Source organism: Myotis lucifugus, unplaced genomic scaffold, assembly GCF_000147115.1.
Source record: "Myotis lucifugus unplaced genomic scaffold, Myoluc2.0 scaffold_235, whole genome shotgun sequence".
Lineage (NCBI taxonomy): Eukaryota > Metazoa > Chordata > Mammalia > Chiroptera > Vespertilionidae > Myotis > Myotis lucifugus.
Genome location: NW_005871283.1, coordinates 1,549,737 through 1,568,552, shown reverse-complemented (window position 1 = coordinate 1,568,552; position 18,816 = coordinate 1,549,737). Strand labels below are relative to the sequence as shown.

The following is an 18,816-nucleotide window of genomic DNA, read 5'->3' as shown; positions in this document are numbered from 1 at the left end:
AGAAAAGGCAATTTTTGGCATTCCCTCTCCGGAGCACGCCAGTGCCTTTCTCGTCTCTCTCTTTCCCTCAGCTACATTACCTTTCCCTCTCCTAAGTTCCAGTGGTCCTTTTGCTTCTGTAACTTGTTTCCTGAGCCATTGCAGCCCAGCTGGCTCACTTCTACTACCTCTGTAACTTTCTAAATAAACTTTCTCTTATAATTTGAAAAAGAGAGAGAAAAGGTGCTTTTTTTTTTCATGGTTTAAATGAGAGTGAAGAGTTAGACACTCTTTTTTTTTTTTAAGTATATTTTATTGATTTTTTACAGAGAGGAATGGAGAGTTAGAAACATCGATGAGAGAGAAACATCGATCAGCTGCCTCCTGTACACTCCCTACTGGGTATGCGCCCGCAACCAAGGTACATGCCCTTGACCGGAATCGAACCTGGGACCCTTGAGTCTGCAGGCCAATGCTCTATCCACTGAGCCAAACCGGTTAGGGCTAGACACTCTTGTAAATTGTGTCTCTAAGCACTAAAGGGCTGCCAGGTATTTTCATATTGGCAGCACACGGCAATAGTTAAGAGTTTCAACTTTTTGCCCTAGCCGGTTTGACTCAGTGGATAAAGCATCGGCCTGTGGACTGACGAGTCTCAGGTTCGATTCTGGTCAAGGGCACATGCCAGGGTTGCAGGCTCAATCCCCCGTAGTGTGTGTGTGTGTGTGTGTGTGTGTGTGTGTGTGTGTGTGCCCAAGAGGCAGCCATCAATGATTCTCTCATTGATGTTTCTTCTCTCTCTCCCTCTTCCTTCCTCTCTTCCTTCCTCTCTGAAATCAATAAAAATATATATATATTTTAAAAAGAACTTTTATTGTCAAATGACCTAGGCTGCTGTCCAGGCACTGCCACTTGCTGGTGGTGACTCTGAGCAAGTTAGTTAACCATTTTGTACTTCAGTTTCCTCATCTGCAAAATAGATTGTAGCATTAAATGTCATTTAGCACATTTACTGGCACATGGAAAGTTCTCACATTGGTCCAAAGGTCATTGTTCTCCTAATAGTCATATGTGGAAACTTTATTGAATCATAATAATTACACCGTAGTCCATTGATGAAAAGTGACTAAGGTGCAAGAGAAAAATTTCTCATAGAGTGAAAAGGACATTAAATGTAGATTGACTTTGTTGGGTAATGATTGTCCTATTTAAGAACAATGAAATGATTATTCTAGTGAAGACTATGGAATTTATAAACTCCTAGGTATTGGTATCCATTATCACAGTATAGATAGAGCTAGGTATTTATCTAAAGATAGAATAGCTTTTATCAATCAGGCAGAGTTGTAGGGATTCTGGACTTTGTATTACAATACAATACTTTATAAAATAGGTTTCTTACTAATTTAATTGCTGTTTTATGATTTAAATAAAAATGTATCTTTTATATTTAGTCTGAGGACCCGGAAGAAGATGCCAGGTTAAAACAGTTGCAGGCTGCAGCAGCACACTGGCAGCAGCACCAGCAGCATCGAGTTGGCTTCCAGTACCAGGGAATAATGCAGAAGCACACCCAGCTACAACAGATCCTACAAAAGTACCAGCAGATCATCCAGCAGCCACCACATATGCAGGCAAGTGCTTCTTCAGTTCACACATGGGAAATTGACCCAAGAAATTTAAAATATTTGTTATTCCTGAAGGAGATTTAAGTGTGAAGAAGGAAAGATATTTCCTAAGACGTGCCCAAGTAGTTACCTGTCGCATTAACTTGGGGGCTTGGGAAATGTGGTATTATGCAAATACTCACATATCAACCCAGACAGACGTTAGAGTACTCTTACTAAGTTACTAAGAACTGACTATTACTAAGAGATTTAAGAACCAGGGTTCTTATCATATAATTATAAGTTTACTTGTGTTTCGGCCACAAACCACTACAGTAACAGACAAGCAAAAATCCACCCAAAAAGGTCAAAACAACCACCACAAAAAACCTAACAAATACACCATAAAAGATGAAATGACTTAGATATTTGCTTGTCTTTTATCTTTGAGGTATAAACTTATGTCTGTATGTCTATAATAATAAATCATTTTTTAAGTTCTTAACACATTTCGTACCGCTCAGGAGTTTTCTCGTGTTTCGCGTGCCATCTGTTAAGGACCGCTCACGAGTGTTCTCGTTTTTCACGCCCATGGAAAAAGGAGCGAATCTAGATACTTAGGTAAATTTTGTTTGGTCCCTCTTCATAGAGGAAAATGTTTTATGCAGTACCATACATTAAAAAAGTACTAGGAACTTAATTGTTTAATTGTTTTTGTAAATAAAAATGTTATAATTATTGAAAAAACAACACCTAAAGTGCATTATGATGACTTAAATAACGTGCAGTTTGCCCAAAAACGTGCGGTCCCTGGCGTATGTCTTAGAGATTTCTATGCGGTACGCAATGTGTTAAAATGCTCCTGTATAATAAAAGCCTAGACCAGAGGTGGGCAATCTTTTTGTGAGTGCGTGCCAAAACCAGCAAAATCTCTGACTCAAAATTCTTCTGCCTGCCAACCCTAATTTTTTGAGAACATGTTACGCCTACTTGATATCTCTTAAGGTGTACATATGTGAAGAATCTTGAAGAAATAATAAAATTCATTCGAGCGACAAAAACACAGTATATGATGATGAAAAATACATTTATTTTTTAATGTATACATGTACACTGATAGTCCGACAGAAAACTTTATGACTCCATTTGATATTATCAGTGGGACTTTTGCTGCCGAGAGAAACATAGAAATTTATTCCCCTTTCGTTAGTACCGGTGGCCAAAGCGAGAGAGAAGGTTTCATTTTTATAGAGTGAAATTTTGAATAAGTAGGTGAGGCGGTTGTCTTGTCAACGAAAACCCGTTGAGTCTGAGGCTGAAATCGGTCGGATCTAGGAAGGCAGGGAGAGTTAAGGCAGAGGCATAGAAATTGCTCTTCTCCTCGCTCGTCAATCCATGTCTATGGTCTTTAAGATAACTTGTTATGTAAAATTATTTATTTATCTAAAATGCACCTACACTGAATTTATCTGAAAAATAAAAAAGTCGATATTAAGGAAAAAATTGTAAATGGAAGATTATAAGAGAGGGTTTTGCGTGCCAGCAAAAGTTACTGGCGTGCCATGTTTGGCACGCGTGCCTGGGGTTGCCCACCCCTGGCCTAGACCGAACGGAGGAACAACCTGTTGCTGTGATGCGCACTGATCACCAGGGGGCAGGCGCTCAACGCAGGAGCTGCCCCCCTCATGGCCAGTGCACTCGCACAGGGGGAGCACTGCTCAGCCAGAAGCCGGGCTCACGGCTGGCGAATGCAGTGGCGGTGGCAGAAGCCTCTCCCACCTCCGTGACAGCGCTAAGGAGCAGTGAGCCGAGTGGTAAGGAGCAGTGAGCAGGCAGGTGGTAAGGATCGAGGAGTCTTGGACTGCAAGAGGGATGTACGACTGCCGGCTTAGGCCCACTCCCTGAGGGGTCCTGGACTGCGAGAGGGCACAGGCCTGGCTGAGGTACACCCCTCCCCCACCCCCAGTGGATGAGTTTTGTGCACCGGGCCTCTAGTCCATAATAATATTAAAGACCTGAAAAATATTTATTGCTGAGGTAGGTATTTGCTTTAGTGTTTGGTTGGTTTTTCCAAGTCAGTGGTAACTTATACAGGGTGAGGCAAAAGTAGGTTTACAGTTGCAAATACACAAAACAGTTTATTCTTGTATTATTATTTTTTTTTAAAAATTAAATCTTTATTGTTCAGATTATTACAGTTGTTCCTCTTTTTTCCCCCCCATAGCTCCCCTCCACCCGGTTCCCACCACCTCTGCCCTTACCGCCCCCCCCCACTGTCCTCATCCATAGGTGTACGATTTTTGTCCAGTCTCTTCCCACCCCCCCACCCCCCTTTCCCCCCGAGAATTGTCAGTCCACTCCCTTTCTATGCCCCTGATTCTGTTATATTCACCAGTTTATTCTGTTCATCAGATTATTTATTCACTTGATTTTTAGATTCACTTGTTGATAAATGTGTATTTGTTGTTCATAATTTGTATCTTTACCTTTTTCTTCTTCCTCTTCTTAAAGGATACCTTTCAGCATTTCATATAATACTGGTTCGGTGGTGATGAACTCCTTTAGCTTTTCCTTATCTGTGAAGCTCTTTATCTGACCTTCAATTCTGAATGATAGCTTTGCTGGGTAAAGTAATCTTGGTTGTAGTTTCTTGGTATTCATCACTTTGAATATTTCTTGCCACTCCCTTCTGGCCTGCAAAGTTTCTGTTGAGAAATCAGCTGACAGTCGTATGGGTACTCCCTTGTAGGTAACTGACTGTCTTTCTCTTGCTGCTTTTAAGATTCTCTCTTTGTCTTTTGCTCTTGGCATTTTAATTATGATGTGTCTTGGTGTGGTCCTCTTTGGATTCCTTTTGTTTGGGGTTCTCTGCGCTTCCTGGACTTGTAAGTCTATTTTCTTTCACCAGGTAGGGGAAGTTTTCTGTCATTATTTCTTCAAATAGGCTTTCAATATTTTGCTCTCTCTCTTCTTCTGGCACCCCCATAATTCGGATGTTGGTATGCTTGAAGTTGTCCCAGAGACTCCTTACACTATCTTCATATTTTTGGATTCTTTTTTCTTTTTGTTTTTCCGGTTGGGTCTTTTTTGCTTCTTCGTATTTCAAATCTTTGACTTGATTCTTGAGATCCTCTAGTCTGCTGTTGGAACTCTGTATAATATTCTTTATTTCAGTCAGTGTATGCTTAATTTCTAGTTGGTCCTTTTTCATAACCTCGAGGGTCTCACTAGATTTCTTGAGGGTCTCATTAAGTTTATCGGCAGTTTCTAGAAAATTCTTGAAAAACCTTATAAGTGTGGTTTTGAACTCTATATCCAGTAGTTTGCTTTCCTCCATTTCAGTCATTTGTGACTTCTTTGTCTCCGCATTTTTTATGCTTCCCTGTTTGATAGAGTGGCTTTGTGTGCTAGGTGTCCTATAGGGCCCAGTGGCTCAGTCTCCCCAATTACCTGAGGTGAACACTCTTGGTGCACCCCTTTGTGGGCTTTGTGCACAGTCTTGTTGTAGTTAAGCCTTGCTTGTTGTAGGTATCACTGGGAGGAATTGACCTCCAGGCTAATTGGCTGTGAGAATCAGCTGTGTCTACAGTGGGAGAACTTCTGTGCTGGAGACACCCTTCTGGGGCAAGACTTGCTTCAGTGGGGCTTTGTTGCTCACTGAGTCTGCCCCCTGAGTGTGTCCCTTATGGATCTGAGGAGTTGTAATTGGATGGTCCCACTCTGACCACTGGGTACACCGGTTTTTGGATCTCTGAGGAGGTGCTAATTTAGCCTCTGCCTGAGGCGACACAGTAGGAGCTATGGAGAGATCTGCAGATTCCTCTTCTTTGTTTGGGGTTTGGAGGTGCCCAGATGAGGCCCAGCTGTGAAGCAGTGTAAGCTGCTGTGGGGCCTTGGGCCTTCTTTTGGAAGTTCTGGGTCTCTCTGACCCAGCTGCAGTTTGTTAGGTAATTTTCAGATTGCAAAGGACCAGGCCTTTCAAATGCAAAAGCCTCTGTGCACAGCTTGGGTGGGGCGGGGTCTCAGGAAATCAACAGGGCGGAGCAAACAGATATGGCTGATCCTCAGTCCTACCCTAAGAGGCCCTGTGTCTCAGTGTCCTGCGGTAATCGCTGCAAGCACCTCTGAGAGAAAGCCGCCTTCGAGTTCCGACCGATGCCAGACAGTCCCGTTTCTCCCCGTATGAGTCTGGGTCCCCAGAGACTCACCAGGAACTGGCGTTCAGAGCAGTCGGGAGCTTGTGTCTCCCTCCGGATTGAAAAAGACAGCCATGTCCTCAGTTGCCAGCCCTTTCCACGTGTGCCTCTGTACCTCTGCACTTTACTTCCGCACCTCCTCTGAGTCTCAGTGTGCTTTTCTCTTTGCTTCTAGTTGTAGAATTTCCACTCAGCCAGCCTTCCTGTGGTTCTGGATGATGTCCGTTTTGTCTTTTAGTTGTATTTTTGAAGTGGTTGTGCGAGGCAGCAATTTCCGGTGTTTACCTATGCCGCCATCTTGGTTTCTCCTCTTGTATTATTATTTAATTATTGTATTATTTTCCGTAAGAACAACTGTACACCTACTTTTGCCCCACTCTATATAATTAAGTCAAAGGAAGAAAGAAGAATGATCATCACCAAATGGATTTAACATGCTTATCCTTATCCTCCCAAAATCTTTAGTGTCTTAATGTCCTAAGACTTCATATGCCCTTGATTCATTAATATTTAGCTTGTTATTCTCTTATATGAATGTCTTGAAATAATTTTTATCCTTTTATTTGTAGACCATGTCTGTAGATATGCAACTGCGACATTATGAGATGCAGCAGCAACAGTTTCAACATCTCTACCAAGAATGGGAGCGAGAGTTTCAGCTGTGGGAGGAACAGCTTCATTCCTATCCGCATAAAGATCAACTTCAGGAGTATGAGAAGCAGTGGAAAACATGGCAGGGGCATATGAAAGCCACTCAGACCTATTTGCAGGAGAAAGTCAATTCATTTCAGAGTATGAAGAACCAGTATATGGGAAACATGTCAATGCCACCTCCTTTTGTTCCATATTCTCAGATGCCTCCACCTCTACCAACAATGCCTCCTCCGGTATTGCCTCCATCGTTGCCACCACCAGTAATGCCCCCTGCCCTACCTACTTCAGTGCCACCACCTGGCATGCCCCCACCTGTGATGCCACCTTCTCTACCAACCTCTCTGCCCCCACCTGTGATGCCTCCATCTCTGTCTTCAACAGGGCCACCACCAGTTCTTCCCCCACCTCCCCTCTCTTCTGTGGGGCCACCACCAGTTCTTCCCCCACCATCTCTCTCTTCAACAGCACCTCCACCTGTCATGCCCCTTCCACCATTATCTTCAGCCACACCTCCTCCAGGAATACCTGCCCCTGGGGTTCCACAAGGGATACCTCCTCAATTAACAACAGCCCCAGTTCCATCAGTCTCTAGTTCTCAGAGTTCACAACTTCCGGAGAAACCTAGACCAGCATTACTTCCCACTCCTGTGTCTTTTGGTTCAGCCCCACCCTCAACTTACCATCCTCCATTGCAATCAGCTGTTGGCCCTTCAGAACAAGGGAATTCTAAAGCTCCTCTGAGCAAGTCTACTCTGCCATACAGTTCGTTCTCGTCTGAGCCAGGACTTGGGGAGTCTTCAATTGCTCCATCTCAGCAAATCACTGCAGTCAAGGACATGCCAGTGAGGTCAGGTGGACTGCTTCCAGATCCTCCTAGAAGCAGTTACATGGAAGGTCCAAAAGGGCCAAGGTAGGTCTGACTTGTTTGTTTATTTGGTTGGTTGGTTTGGCTGATTTGTTGATTTAGGCTGAGTAGGCCTTGATGGTATAAAAAACTTCATTTATGCAATTTTGGTACTCACTTTATCCTTTTAATCCAAACACAATCCTGGTTTACAATGAATTATGCTAGCGTTCACTTATTAGACATAATGAAATCTAGAAATGGTAACCATTTCTTGTGATGTCACTACTTTATCCTATATGTAGAGATTATGGTGTAGGATGAATGTGATGTTTCAGAGTGATGCTTATCAATTTCTTACGTTTCAGCTTCAGAAGTAATATTGATTAGACTTATTTATCTTTTTTGCTTTTTTTATTTGATAAATAACTTAATTGATAGCTTCTCTTTGTTAGCTTATAAGCTAACTATTGGAGATAAAGATGAATAAGCCAATATTGTAGTGAATAAGGCAATGAAATTTAGTATAAAGGTATATAAAACTTTTGTTTTGCCCATTTGTTCAGCAAATATTTATTAAATTCCTATTCTGTGTTTATAGCAGTGCATATAACAGAACAGACAAATGTTCCTCAATTTGGGAGATGTTTTTCTTTTGTCTAAACCACTTTTTTAAGAAAAAAATATTTTTATTGATTTCAGAGAAGAAAGGAGAAAGAGAGAGAAACATCAATGATGAAAGAGAATCATTGATCAGCTGCCTCCTGCATGCCCCCTACTGTGCCTTGACTGGGAATCAAACCGAGACCTCCTGGTTCATAGGTCAACACTCAATCACTGAGCCACTCCGACTGGGCTGAACCACATTTTTATATAGAAAAGTACACACAAAAATTTACTAGTGGTTCCTGAGTTTTTTCTATTTACCTTTTAAAAGATGTTAAATTCGTTTTTCTAAGTTTGTAAAAGTATATTTTTCTCCCAGGGTTGACCTAAATGATAATTTTCCTACAGAAAAAAACATTTCAATAAGATTTTCTTCCAATTGGAAATTATAATATACATACATCCTCCTTATACAAAATTTAGATAAGACAGAAGAGGGCTGAAAAAAGTTAAAGTCACCTAATTCCACTGTCAATTATTATTTGGAGATAATAGTTTTTAAAATAAATGTTTTAAAAATGGCATCATACTACGTATATTGTCTTATAACTTGCTTTTTCCACTATCAGTACATTGGTTAATTTTCCATCTTAGTGTCAGTGGATCTACATCATCATTTTTAATTTATACCTGATTTCAACAATTGACAACAAAACGTATCTTTTATTTGTTCCCCAAGTTTCCAATTCTGAAAACAGTACAGCACAAACTTAATCCAAAATCAAAGCTAATCAGAGGCTATTAACATGAGTTTTCTGGGTACTAGAAGCCTTGCCAGAGACTTTACATACATTGTCTTATGGAGTCTTCTCAACAACTTGTGAATTTGTAGACCCTACTTTTACCCTTTACAAATGGGCTGAGAGGATTGGGTAACTTGCTCAGGGTTGAGTCACTGGGACAGTGGAGCCTGAGTTTATACCCAGAGAATCAGAGCAAAAGCACTAGTTAAGTACTGTATGTAACGCCAGGTTTCAGTGATATTCATGCTCTCAGTGATGTGCAAACTTACAAATACATTTGTAGCCTTTATTTATTTGGTATGTGTAGCTTCTTGATTTGAATTCCTACTTTTCTACTGGATTGAGTATTCCTTGTAGATCTGGTTACTGATTTGCTATCAGAGAAACACATTTTTAACACCTCATGAAACAAAGATTTCCTGTTCCCTTCTTTTCCTGTCATATTAACATTTCTCTCCTTTGCCTATCAAATCTTAAGTTTGTAAATTTAGGACCTATTTTAAGTTATTTTCTTATCTCGTGGTACAATTAATAACTACGGCGCTAGGAGGATCTTAGCAATGATATAATGCAGTATCCCCTCTATAGCAACTCACAGTTGTGTTGTATTTTAGTTTGTCATCTTGTGCATATTACCTTATTCCTCTCATTGATCTCTTGAGGTAAGTAGATAAGGAAGCTGAGCTTTGGAGAGGTTATAAATAAATTGCCCCAGATGACATAGCTAGCAAATAGTTAAGATGGGATTAGAATCCAAGGCTTCTGATGCATTTACAGGTTCATTGTACTTCCTATGACAAGCAATTGATGGCCTCTGCTTGAATACTGACAGTTTTCTAGAAAGTTTATTTCTTACATTGACCCTAAATATATTACTGTAACTTCTACCTGTTGACTCTAGATCTACTTTTATGATACAACACATTATGAATTATCCTCTCTCTTTTACAGTGTGTTCCTACACTTATTTAAAGATGATCCTCTTGTCTTCTTTCCCAGCCTTCTTTACCCACTCTGCTCTGCCATCACATAAACTCAAATTCTTTTTACACCAACATTGGTTCCAGCCTCCTCCTGCTTTATTGCTCACTGTCCTTTGAGGAGCTTTTGGTTCATCAAGTCTCCTTCAAAGGCAGAGGACCATAGTCCTAGTTCCCACTTCGTTATAAATAATATTCTAAATTGCCCTTTTTTGGTCAGCACTCTCAGGTATAATTTTAAGTACAGCTTAGTGAATTTGTTCAAAGTAGACGCACCCATGTTATTACTACTCAGATCAAGAAATAGAAATTCTAGTGTATGAGATGTCCCCCTCATGTCCCTTCCCATTTTCTCTTTTTATACCACAGATTAGCTTTGTCTGTTTTTGAACTTTATATAAATGGAATCATACTGTATGTACTCTTTTGAGTGGCATCTTTCACATGACATAATGTGAGATTCATCCGTGTTGTGTGTAGCTGTAGTTTGTTCATTCTCATTCCTGTACAATATTTTATTGTATGAATATACCACAGTCTATTTATCCATTCTGATATTGACGGTCATTTAAGTTTTGTTATTATTATGAAAATACTGCTATGTGTCTTTTGGTGCTATATGTCTCACCTTAGATGCATACACATATGTGTGTGGATGTTTAATTTTGTTTAGATATATACCAAGGATTGGAATTGCTTGATCATGGGTATATGTTCTGCTTTGATAGATCTTGTCAAACAGTTTTCCAAAGTGGTTGTTTTAATTTATATTCTCACCAGCAGTGATTCTGTGTTCCCGTTTTTTTGCATCCTCATCAATACTTAGTATTGTTAAACTTTTAAATTTTAGCCACCTTGGTGGATGCTTAATGGTATTGTAATATGGCTGGAGATTTTACTTATGATAAATTTCACATCTTTATTAGAGCCTGGAGTGCACCTGTAGGACATTTATCTTTTGATTTATCTAATAGTTTTGGTACAACTTTCTGTCACTTTGCTTTTCTTTGTCCTTATAGTCAGGAGATGAAAATTTCTGAATTCTCAGTTGTGCTGAATGAAGCCTAAAAGCAAGGGGGTGTGACAGTTTATTTCACTGTTGCCTCATCCTTCTAGCAATTTATCATTCTTTTGTTGTCTTTGCATTTCAATCTTCTTTGGCGTAGTTGTGGATAATTAATAAGTAATGATGAGTATTAATGAATTCTAAGATAAGGAAATCACAAAATGTTCTAAGATCTAGAAAAAAATGAAATTCACTTAAGATCTTATATCTTAGATTTGTGAAAGGATCCAATGGACCCATATGGTAATTGCAAGATTTAAATTTTGTTCTGTTTTTAAAAAAATAAATTTTCTCGTTGTTCCCTGGAAGGCGGGTAAGAAAAAAGACAAAAACCCTGGCTGGCATGGCTCACTGGTTAGAGCATTGGCCTGCATACCAGAGAGTCGTGGGTTTGATTCCTATTGAAGGACACGCACCTGGGTTGTAGGTTCAATCCCCGCCCCCAATCTGAGCATGTGTGGGAGGCAACCAATCGATGTGTCTCTCTCACATCCATGTTTCTCTCCCTCTCCCTCTTCCTCTCCCTCTCCCCGCCTCTTCCCTTCCCTCACTCCCCTCCCTTCCACTCTCTCAAAAATCAGTGGAAAAAATATCCTCACTCCTTAGGTGAGTATTAAAAAGAAAAGAAATCACGAAATATTAATCTCTGCAAATAGAACTGTTTTAAAAAACCCTCAAAAACTACAATTGGATCCAGTGAACTCCATGGGCTAATGGTGTCTTTTGATAAATAGAAATTCTTGATTTTAATTTAGTTGTAATCCTATCTAATAAAAGAGAAACGTGGTAATTAGCGTACGACCGCTACCCTTCCCATTGGCTAATCAGGGCGATATGCAAATTAACTGCCAGCCAAGATGGCGGCCGGCAGCCAGGCAGCTGGAAGCGAACATGAGGCTTGCTTGCTTCAGTGAAGGAGGACTCCAACGTTCCCCACCTGCCTTGCCGGCCTCTGAGCTGGCAGTTTGAAACATTGTAACAAATATAGAAGCTAAACAAAACCCCAGAAACCAGCTTTCAGCCAGCCGGGATCTCAGAGCTGGAGATGATACAGTGTTTCGATTATAGAACGGAAACAAACCAGATACCTGCTTTCAGCAGCAGAGGCCTTGGCCTAGAATAAAAAAAAAAAAGAAAAAAAGGAGCGGTTGGGAGCTTCAGTCACCCACCAGCCTGAAAACAGCCCTCAGCCCCTCACCCAGACTGGCCAGGCACCCCAGTGGGGACCCCCACCCTGAAGGGTGTGTGACCAGCTGCAAACAGCCATCATCCCCTCATCCAGGCTGGCCAGGCACCCCAGTGGGGACCCCCACCCTGATCCAGGACACCCTTCAGGGCAAACCAGCCAGCCCCTACCCATGCAACAGGCCTCTATCCTATATAGTAAAAGGGTAATATGCCTCCCAGCACTGGGATCAGCGGAGCCACGAGGCCTCCCGGCACCGGGATCAGCGTGACAGGGGGCAGCGCCCAAACCCCGTGATCGCCCTGCTGCTCTGTGTGTGACAGGGGGCGGGGCCACAACCTCCCTATCTGCCCTGCTTTGTACGTGACAGGGGAAGGCGCCCCAACCCCCTGATCAGCCCTGCTCTGTGCCTGATAGGGGGGAGCTCCCCAACCCCCTGATCGCCCTGTGGCTCTGTGTGTGACAGGGTGCAGCGCCCCCCCACCACGGGCCCTGCTCTGTGTGTGACAGGGTAGAGCCATAACCTCCCCATCGGCCCTGCCCTGAGTGTGAGAGTGGCGGCGCCCCAATCCCCTGATTGGCCCTGCTCTGTGGGTGATAGAGGGCGGCGACCCAACCCACTGATCCGCCCTGCTCTGTGCGTGACAGGGGGCAGCACCCCAACCCCCTGATTGGCCCTGCTCTGTGAGTGACAGGGGGCAGCGCCCCAACCCCCCTGATGGACCCTGCTCTGTTAGTGACAGGGGGCAGCACCCCAACCCCCTGATTGGCCCTGCTCTGTGAGTGACAGGGAGCAGCGCCCCAACCCCCTGATGGGCCCTGCTCTGTGAGTGACAGGGGGCAGTGCCCCAACCCCCTGATCGGCCCTGCTCTGTACGTGACAGGGGGTGGCGCCGCAACCTCCCCATTGACCCTGCCTTGAGTATAACAGGGGGCGGTGCCCCAACCCCCCAATCAGTCTACCCTGAGCGTGACTGAGGGTGGCATTGCAACCTCCAGATCCGCCCTGCTCTGTGCATGACGGGGCGGCGCCCCAACTCCCCAATCGGCCCTGCTCTGAGCCTGACCAGGGGCTGCACTTAGGGATTGGGCCTGCCCTCTGCCACCCGGGAGCAGGCCTAAGCCAGCAGGTCGTTATCTCCCGAGGGGTCCCAGACTGTTTGAGGGCACAGGCTGGGCTGGGGGACCCCCACCCCGAGTGCACAAATTTTTGTGCACCGGGCCTCTAGTTTTAATGTATTGATCTTTTCTTCCTTTGTGGTTAGTGCTTTTTTGTGTCCTGTTTAAGAAATCTTTGTTTACTCCAAAGCCATAAATACATTATCGTATTTTATCTTCTTTCTTTTATTGTTTTACCTTTTATTTTAAAATTAATAATCCATATAGAATTGGCTTTTTTGTTAATGTATGGTATGAGGTAGGGGTCAAAATTCTCATAAGTCAAGTAATGATATGTGTAGATTTGTTTCTGGACACTCTTCCTTTGGTTTATTTTTATGTCCTTGCACCAAATGTCACATGGTTGTAATTACTGTAGCTTTATAATAAACCTTAATATCTTTTAGTTAATTCCTCCAATTCTATTTCTAGATCAGAGGTTGGCAGACTTTTTCTGTGAAGGACCACATGGTAAATATTTTTCTAGCCCACCTGGCTGGTGTGGTCTAGTGGTTGAGAGTCAACCCATGAACCAAGAAGTTACTGGTTTGATTCCTGGTCAGGGCACATGCCCAGGTTACAGGCTACATCCCCAGTAAGGGGGTGGTTCAGGAGAGAGACAATTGATGATGTTTCTCTCTCATTCATGTTTGTATCTCTCTATCCTTCTCCGTTCCCCTCCCTCTAAAAATCAATAAAAATCTATTTAAAAAAATTTTTCTATCCCTGGCTGGTGTCATTCAGTTGATTGGGGCGTCATCCCTTGCACCAAAGGTTGCTGGTTTGATTCCCAGTCAGGGCACATGCCCAGGTTTTAGGCTCGGTCCCGGTCTCCAGTAGGGAGAATGCAGGAGGCAGCTGATCGATGTTTCTTTCTGTCTCTCACCCTCTCCCTTCTTCTCTCTCTAAAAAATCAATTTAAAAATATTTTTTAAAGTATGTTTTTCTTTCTTTTCTATTTCTTTTCAACCTTTAAAAATGTAAAAAGGTAATTATTAATTGGATTTGGCCCATGGGGCATAGTTGGCTGACCACTGATCTAGATTGTCTTGACTATTCTTGGTCCTTTCTATTTCCCATATAATGCTTAGAATCAGCGTATCAGTTTTTTAAAACCTGCTGGAACTTGGGCATTGTATAGAATCTATTGACCATTTTGAGGAAGAATTGATATCTTTATAATATCAAGACTTCTGATTAGTCCCATCCACTTTTTGATTGGCTTTAATATTGGAATTGTGGACCTCTTCCATTCTGTAGCTGTCTCACTAAGATTAGCAAGGGACTACTAAAGAAGCTTTTCTTATGCTCCCATTTGTCATGGTTGTTCCTCTTTATAGTGTTTACTTTTGGGGGGGTATTTTGATTTTAGGATCTTGGATATACCTGTTAGAAAATTGGCATTATTTTACATGAAAACTAAAAGGGAATTTGATTTGAGAATTTAATATGTTGTAATTCCTGTGGTCTGCTGATTTGAATATGTTTATGTAAGCATAGTGATAATCAGATAATAACTTGTTTAATGGTATTTGTAATTTTACATACTTTAAGTTTTCATACCCAATTTGAAGTATTTTTAATATCAAATTTTGAAGTCTTTATACCTCATTCTAATGGTTTCATACCTAGTTTTAGGGTTTTTATTTTTTAGAGGTTTCTGAAATACTTAACTGTACAAACAAAAATTTTCTGAATATTTAAACCTCAAATATTTGTTTATTTTTTTCATCTAACCAATGTGCAATGCATGTGTTTGGTGTGATTGTGTTTAGTGAATAGATGCTATGTTTTTTCTTTATTTCAAATACATGCTTTTATATGTTAAAAAGTCATAGTAATTAATTGTATTTATGTAAAAGGTGCTTTATTTTGTACATATTTTTAACATGAGTATCTCTTAATATATTTATTTCAAAAGCCTAAAAATTCTTTACTTTTATAAATCTAAAAGGTTTTGATAGTTTTATGATTTCATAACATCCTTGAACTTTGAAAATATGAAAGTGCACTATTGATAAATAATTGCCATTTCTATGTAGTGTTGAAGATATATTTCAATTTGTTTAACATTTTCTGATTCCCAAAATAAAAATAAAATGATGACCCTTGGCTGTTGATCAGCAATTTAATCTGAAAGCAAAGCATGCTACTTTTCATGGAAACTGCATATTATATGTGTAGGCATGAAGCTTGCAGAACTTTTCTGCCATGTTCTCTTCCTTCTTAGCTACACACATTTAGTGCTTCCGCTTCCTTTTTCTCTTTCCTTTGGTCTTTATATATGCTCTTCTCTTTGTCTGGAATCCCTTTCCTGTCACTTTTGCTTTACTAATTCCTGTTTTTCCTGACCCCTGGGTTGCACTTCAATAATTGAGTGCACATCAGTAACATGTTGAGATCCTTCAGTGAGTCATACAATGGGGATAGCTCAGTGAGCAAGACCAAAATGTCCCAAATTTATTAAATTTTGTTCTAATTGTTGATTTACTTGTCTTACTCTTCCTATAGACCCTGAACTCTCTGAGCTTTATTTCAGCACTAACACAATACCTGACAATAAGTGTTCCTTATCCCAAAATGCCTCAGTTATGGATAAAATTCTCAAGGCATTCATAATTTAGTTAGGAAGGCAGTTCATTCATATTCAGAAATTGATTTTAATATAGGATAACGTGCTGACGGGCTCTTTAGTGACGTACATTTTAGAGGATAGTCTTATCACTTATATGAACTAATAATTGCTGAATTAAATACAAAGCAGAGGATTTTATACCAATTTAATGATTTAAGATGTCATTCCAGGCACTTTAACAAATATAACTTAAAGAAAAGGAACCAAACCATCATAAGCTCTGAAACTGTATTCTTTTTGCTCTTTGTAAATATGTGGTCTCCATCCTTAGCATTTGGATGCATCCTTTTGACAAGTCTCTAGTCAACTCCTTTTCCCTTTGCCCAACAATAGCTGTGCCAAGCCTGCACTATTTTGGATAGACCATCTACCCTAGTGCTGCTTTCTCTGTCTTAGCAAACATTTTATTTTCTTTATAGCTTTAGTTTAGATTCCTTTCAGGCCAAGTAAAACTCAACTTCCTACCTTCATCTTTCCTTCACCTTACTATCCTCATCTTCTTTCTTACAACTCAAGAAGACTTTCTCCTGGTTAGGGCTAATCCTGTCTCTGTGCTTGCAAAAGAATTATATTTTACATTTTATCAAAGTGATGCATACACATAGTCTGAAAGAAAAAAAAAAGAAAATTAACCATCTACTATTCAAAGCCACCTAGATGTGTTTCCTAATAGCATCTTTCATCTTTTATTCTTTAGCTGTTTCTTTTGGTAGTTATTTTTATATCACTGACGAATATGCTGCTGCTTTCTTGACTTACACTTTTTAGGTATTATATATGTACTTCCTGTTCTGATAGAGGTTTATTCGTTCTTATACTACTCTCTAGTCTAACCCCATCTGCTCAATATATTTATATCACTATTTTGATACATCAGTAAACAATGTTGTTTGTTGTAGAGGTAAGCAGTGTGCTGTGATTACATTTTCTTTAATGTAATAACTTTTTTCAGAATTTCCAGTTGTCTTTCTTCTTGCAAAATCTTTAAAATAATCTTTCAACTCCAGTCCCCAAAACACCTATTACTCTTGAGGAGATCTCTCTCCCAAATTCATGCATTCTCTTGCTTTTGCCTAGGCTGGTTGGCTGGTTGGTTGCTCTCAAGATCTGCCATATGGCTGTTGCTCTCATATTTCCCTTGACTATCCTCCTGGATTTGGATACACTGTTTATTGAATCTCATGGCTTCCTGTTTGTGGGTTAGTGCCTCCTTTTCCTTGAGTGCATGCTCAAATAATTTACTAAGAAACTGTATATTGAGGGTAAATTTTCTGATTCCTTGCATGTCTGCAAATGTCTTTATTTTAACCTCACATGTGATAATACTTTGGATATGGAATTTGAAGTTGAACATAATTATTCCTCAAGGTTTTTAGGTCATTGTTCTATTTCCTTCTGTCACCTAGTACTACAGCTGTTGTGCTGCTGCTCCAATTCTTTTCCTTTTTAGATGACTTTTCCCTACTGCCAGAAACTTTATTTTATTTCTGGTACTCTAATTTTTTTTTTAAACTCTCACCCGAGGATTTATTTTTATTGACTTTAGAGAGAGAGGGACGGAGAGGGAGAAGGAGCAACATCAACGTGAGAAACATCAATTGGTTGCCTCCCGCATGCACCCTGACTGGTGAGCAAACCCACAACCTGGATATGTGCCCTGACCAGGAATCAAACCCACAACCTTTCAGTGTATGGGACAGGGCTCCAACCAACTGAGCCACACTGGCCAGGATTTATTTCTGGTATTCTAAAATTTTAGTGGTTTTGTTGTTGTTGCATTGTTTTGTTCATTATACTGGATACTGAGTGAACTGGGCCCTTACTGTGTGGAGATTAGAAACTCTTTAACTCTGGGGAATTCCTTTTTGCTATTTCTTTAATTTTGTTTGTTTGTTTGTTTTCTGTTTTTGGAACTCGTTAGTAGGATTTTGGATCCTGCTGGATTGATAATATTTGTCTCTTTTTTTCTCTCATTTTGTTGCATTTTCTGAGATACTTTTAATCATTTTATTGCACTTTTTTATTTTGAGAATTAAAACATTTTTCTACAGTTCTTCTGGTTCTGATCCCTTTTACATATAGCTATTTTTTCTTGATTTGTAGATACTGTCTGAAGATACCAATTTAGGAGTGGGGTTTTTTGTTTGTTTTTTCCATTCTCTTCTGTGTGTTTTTGTTGTTGTTTGTTTTTTGTTTTTTGCATTATCTCTGTTTTCTCCAGATTTGTGAACTGTTTATCTTTGGTCTCTTTCATTTTGGAGACATTCCTCAAATATCTAGTGATCATTGGTTGTCCATTTCTATTTGAGAGTGGGAGACACTGATAAGCTGATTGGGAGCTCTGGGGCAGGAGAGCTTACCAACTATTAGGCTTTGCTTTAGGTGATAGGACAAAAAACTGCTAATGCTAGCAGACCCTCAAATTCAAGAATTTACAGACGTTCAGCCTAGGGAAAGACTGATTGATGGAACTGAATGTAGATTTTAATTTATATGTTTTTAGGGTTGGTCAAGCAAGAAGTTACTTTTGCCCTCTCCAGCATCTCTGGTAACTGAGAATCCTGACCCTCTCTGGGGTTTTATAGGCAAGCCAGCCCACCTTCTGTTACCAGCACTCTATACTGTAGCTTTTTCCTGCTCCATATGTTACCACTCGTGTGTGCTCTATTTCAGAATTGTAAAACAAAATTCTCATCTGCTGGTGGCCCCTTTTCTGTTTTTAGTGGGTTTATATACTTTTAAATTGTTATGACTATAAAATGTCAACTTGGCGGGGCTGAAGTACATTTCCCGGAGTTCCCTTTCTTATATATTTCTGATTAGGAGATTTTTGCACCTAACATGAAATATTCCCGGACAACCAAAAACATTCTAACCGTTTTCCCAGAAAAGGATATAAAATCCTCCACCCCCTTTTCTTGTTTGTTTTTGGGATATCTTCATTCTTCTTCTGATTCATACTCCCTCTTTGATATTCTGTAACAAATTCTGTAACAAATAGGAAGGTAACTATTATTACTGTATCTTATTTTAGGTGATAAAGAAGAAAAATTAACCAAAAATATTTGACTAATACATATGTATATATTTAAGCAAATAATA

At 40.4% G+C, this 18,816-nt stretch overlaps 1 protein-coding gene across 1 annotated transcript in view; it reads left to right on the top strand.

Annotated features, from left to right (window-relative positions):
• The window catches only part of YLPM1 (YLP motif containing 1), a 70,342-nt gene that overhangs the window by 12,979 nt on the left and 38,547 nt on the right, over nucleotides 1–18,816 (top strand). Inside the window, 2 exon segments of the mRNA XM_006098438.3 lie at nucleotides 1,434–1,613; nucleotides 6,352–7,346. Coding sequence (XP_006098500.1) covers nucleotides 1,434–1,613; nucleotides 6,352–7,346 — 1,175 coding nt within the window.